Raw genomic sequence first — 4,905 nt, 5'->3', positions numbered from 1 at the left:
GAATCACTCCAGCATCCCCTTAACTGCATATATAGAAATAGATAATATCACTTTACGATTAATTTTCCTTACCATAATTCATAATAAATATATCAAACATTTAAAATAAGTAAAATAAATGTTGTATAATAGTATTTTTATATATATTACATAATATTCATAAAATTACGTATATTTCTCGACATAATTGTGCTACGATTTTGACGTCATAAGTATCACGTCATCGGTCTGTGACTTATAGCCGTCATTATGATTTCGTTTTTGACGTCTTTTATGACGTGAGTTTCGTCATGTTATTGACTTAAAAATGACGTTATATTGACGACATCTTGCTACCTGGGTAGTTACATGTTCAGCGAAAAAACAGTAACTGTAACTGGATACTTTTATAAAGTAACTTTCCCAACCCTGAATATTCCTAATAATTACCCTAACAACAAAAAGTCGACTTTATGTCGACTTAAAGTTTTCAACTGTACCGAAATATGACGTGGCGTAAAGTCGATTATTTTAAGGACGAAAGTCGACTTCAAGTCGGCTAAAAGTCGGCGAATGACCCAAAAAACGTCGACTAAAAGTCGCCTTTTCGTCATGATTAAAGATTGTTAATTTTTACAAGAGCACTTAAAAATTTTTTCAGTAAATATTGTGTGTAAGAAATAAAATTAAGGGATAATAAAATGGTGAAGCTAAACGTTTCTGCGTTAAACAGAGAGCTGATAAAAATATGTCTAACAGAAATCTTTTTATTTAAAAGCTATCTTTCATAATGCATATGTATACAATAAATTAAATTAGTTTTCTTTTTCTTCATAACATGATATGTAAAAAGATTTGTACGTGTAAATATTTTAAATCATCAGATGTAATATACGTGTTAATAAATAAAAATTTTACAACTTAAAAGCAATAGTGGAAATAAATTCCACAATTTCATTCTCCGTGCGCTGTTTTCATACCATTGAGCGAATAATGCTGAAACAAAGTGAAATATTCCTATTCTCACAAGATACACTTTGCACCTTTTACTGGACGATATTCGGAGCTATTTAATAAATACTTGTGTTAAACCAACCTCTGTCGCGACTTGTGATCCAACCGATTACAGGCTGCATCTCATTTTGTCGTTTCAACCATGCATGCAAAGGCTCAAAATATTTGAGCATGGCACCAGCGTCTATTCTATTCGTCCTACCTCTTGTCATTTGCCTGACAACGTCTTGCCACGGTCTAGAAGCTCCCGTCGACAGAACATCTCTGCAAACACGGAAATCTCATTTTACTAACGAGCTATTAGATATTATTAGATTGATATTTCATTGGTGTTTTTGTAAACTTTACGTACGATAATAATCGACCCGCTTCTCGCGATCTGTAAAGATCGCAGGTGTGCAATTCGCCAGTGTGACCAGAAATTTCACACAGGGACTGGAACAATTGAAACTGTAATACAGTACTTACAAAATACCTAAAAATTAAAGGTACAAAAGTAATAATATAAACTGTCTCTATAATGAGAATAAACATATTTATTATGTTTTTACTTGGCATAAGGACTGTCTGCTGGAATGTGATACTTTGCCGCTGGATCGAAATTTCTTTCGGATCTCGGTACAGGTGGAACAATGCCTTGATATTGCAACCTTAATTCCCACCAATGTGCAGTCATATCTTCCACGCCATCGCTGAAAACGCGCCATCTCCACTATTTCGAAAAATTAATGCATGTAATTTACGACTATTTAATTATGTATTCTTACATATCTAACAATATTATTTTATCTTTTCAAAAACCATTTTATAAACAAATAGTATAAGTAGTAACAGTGCTTATTATACGTGAAAGTTATCTATTATTAATCATTTAAATGTTTGTCATTACTCACTTGATCGACTATGTAAGCAAAGGGTATATAAGCCACTTTGCGAAGAGCCAGTAGCATTAGAAAATTTATGTTACTATTGTAATCGTCTGTTAAATTACCGTGCAGTCCAATTTTATGCAGGTGTTGATGAGTGAAAATCGATAAACCAATTGCGTCGCTAACAGCTTCATGCAATCCTAATTAAAAAATTATTGTTAACGAAACATACAAAACCATAAGACATAGGTATGAACACGTGAATGTATGAATAAGATTTACCTGGAATTGCCTCGTTTCGAAATAACATTGGATGATCCTTGTATTGCAAATAATATTGCAAATGTGCCATTTCATAATGTGTAGACAGTAGATCTTCCATCGTAACTCTAGTACACTGTTTTATTCTGCAATTATATATAAAAAAAAACTCAATTTGGAGAACTGTGACACGCAATAGGTTAAATATAGAAGAATATGTTAAAATTAAATGAGCATTAAAAATTAACTCTCGTTATGTGACATAATAAACAAGGACACCTGTAATCAATTTTATTACAAAAATCCCATGCACTAGGGGTGCACTTGATTTCTCTATCAATAGGTTTTTCAAATATGGAGAATTTCCAGAATTCCGGTGGCATCGGTTTCATTCCGAGCGAGGTAAAGAACTCTTCCGCTATTTGGAACATCCTTTTTACATAAACAAAAATCGCTTTAGAAAATTATTGGTATTTTGTGAATTTACATGCAACTATTACACGTATGATCTAAAACATACCTCATTGGAGTTATGCCCTCAATCATCATGTCCAAAGTTACATCGAGCTTTCTGCTTGCAGGAAATGGTTGCACTAATTCGAAAAGATTTTCCCAATTCTGAGCCCACATATCCCCTAAAATATGCGCCGGTAAAGGCCCATCCTCCCGTATTCTATCACCATATCTTTCAATCAGTTTTGTGCGCACGTAAGTAAAAAGATTCTTGTAAAGCGGAGTTATGGCTGACATTATCTCCGCTATGTTTTGCTGGAAATATTCATCTTCAAACAATTCTTTCATCTGGTCACCAGCATCGGCGAAACCTTTCACAAAACAAAAAAAAACACGTTAATATATTTATTAGCTTGAAATATATGTTTTAAATAATTTTATGCGGTGAAACAGAATACCACATTTTAGAGTCAAAGCCCTTCGTACCATTTAACTTGGCTGCCAGATTTGCCAATTGAACATATCTCAAATATTTATTTTGAAGTTGTGGACCAATTGCTTCATGCCAAGCATGCCAATAATGTAATAATTCGTCGTAGTCTTTTGACTGTGCCATTATTTGATTTATATCTAAAAGTGATTTACACACATATGAAAGCGCGTACCTATATACACAATTTCTTTTGCAATTTTACATGTGCATCAAGATATGCATTTATTTTTGTTAATTGATAAATTAACCCAGCAAACACAGAACATTGCAGCAACGTTGCGACAATGTTGTAACATTGCTGTAACGTTGCTGCAATATTCTGTGTTTACTGGGAAGTTAATTGACTAACCGTGATCCAGATTCAAATTGCATTCGCCATCAATTTGTTTGTACGGACATACTCTAGCTTTAACATAAATCTCTTTCATTTCCGCTATTAAACGGTGTATCTGCAAATTAGATGTAGTTATCATACTTACATAAATAAACGCAATAATAAATAGGATCGCAGATTACATTGATTTAATAGCATTTGTCTCTTAAACACTTAATAATATGCAAACCCTTTCATTCACGTTTATGTGCTGATTAAGGGATTACAAATTAATCTCATTTTTATTACGAGACATTTAGCCACCTCATTAAATTTATCGTCGGTCAAGGAACTTCGACCTTTCGTAGCTATCATTTTAAGTTCTCTTCTTGCTAAAGGATCTGGTATTCGACTCCAAGCAAAGGTGACTGCTTTCCGCCAAGAGGCTCTTTCAAATTTTAACTTTAATGTTTGCTCGTCCATCTGATAATCACATGTTAGATGACAGATTTATAAAATATTGCATATAAATTATTTATATTATATCATTTTGTAAGTAATTAAAAAAGTTTGTTGCACCATTTTCTGGTGGTTAACATCAGTGACGTTGGTCGCGAAGTTCCATTGGGCTATTGTCACTCTTGTACACATTAATGAAGCTGCGTTATCATATTCTCTTAAGAATAAAAGGGCATCTCCTAAATTCATATTGAGACCCTTTAAATAATACATAAAAGAGAATTGTTAAAAATAAATACTGCTTGGAGTCTGCCACAATTATTAGTTGTAAGTTAATCGAACAAAGCATGTATTTTATTTAATATTAACAATTAGGAGCAGTAAATAAGTAAAGTCTAATAATCTACGTATTAAACATATAGTGCGATATGCTAATAATAATTTCAATGCCAGTTAACTGATGTATTTTGGAAGGAGATCTATGATTTTCCAAGTATGACCAAAATCTAACTTTTACGAAGAAATTGATTCACAGTCTTACCTCCAAATACTTTCCATAAGTTTCTCCATGTAATAGAATAACGAAGAAAGCAACGAGATTTCGAATAGCTATTGTCGTTATTCTCTGTGACAAATTCATCCTTGCGCCAATAATTGACATGACAAACCTCGTACACATTTTAAGATGTTTTTCATTCTCAAGAAATATCTTGTATTGTCACAATGCGAATACTTAGATAAGCACAATGACGACTTAAAAAGAAATGCGTGAGCAATTGTGTGTATATTTATAAATATTATTTAGGTTTTACACAAATATTCTGATATTAATCAGATGGGGGGTAAAGATGGCGAGGAGGAAAGACGTGCAGTGAGAAGGTAATCACCTCACATTTACATTACACGACAAAATAGTATTATTTTTGTAATATAAGTTACATAATATAAAAGTTTACACTGTCCCTAGCAGAAACTGAGCCATAATTTAAATCAAGCTTAGCTAATGTAATAATGTGTCAAAAATTTGAAGAAAATTGAACGATTATATGGAACAACTTGCTATG

At 32.7% G+C, this 4,905-nt stretch overlaps 1 protein-coding gene across 1 annotated transcript; it reads right to left on the bottom strand.

Annotated features, from left to right (window-relative positions):
- Positions 1-871: 871 nt before the first annotated feature.
- On the bottom strand, positions 872-4,481 carry LOC105564404 (angiotensin-converting enzyme-like). The gene is made up of 13 exons (XM_012016735.1): positions 4,383-4,481; positions 3,962-4,099; positions 3,707-3,865; positions 3,419-3,518; positions 3,063-3,206; positions 2,644-2,947; positions 2,403-2,555; positions 2,145-2,269; positions 1,887-2,062; positions 1,545-1,705; positions 1,346-1,468; positions 1,076-1,257; positions 872-996 (listed from the first exon to the last, which is right to left on the bottom strand). Exons 1-13 carry the CDS (start codon positions 4,479-4,481, stop codon positions 878-880), a joined length of 1,983 nt encoding a protein of 660 aa, XP_011872125.1. The 3' UTR covers positions 872-877.
- Between the last annotated feature and the right edge of the window lie 424 nt (positions 4,482-4,905).

Source organism: Vollenhovia emeryi, unplaced genomic scaffold (assembly GCF_000949405.1).
Source record: "Vollenhovia emeryi isolate VEMERY1.0 unplaced genomic scaffold, V.emery_V1.0 DF939165.1, whole genome shotgun sequence".
In the NCBI taxonomy this organism is placed as follows: Eukaryota; Metazoa; Arthropoda; class Insecta; order Hymenoptera; family Formicidae; genus Vollenhovia; species Vollenhovia emeryi.
Note: the sequence above shows the minus strand (reverse complement) of the source record. Positions and strands in the feature narration are given on the sequence as shown.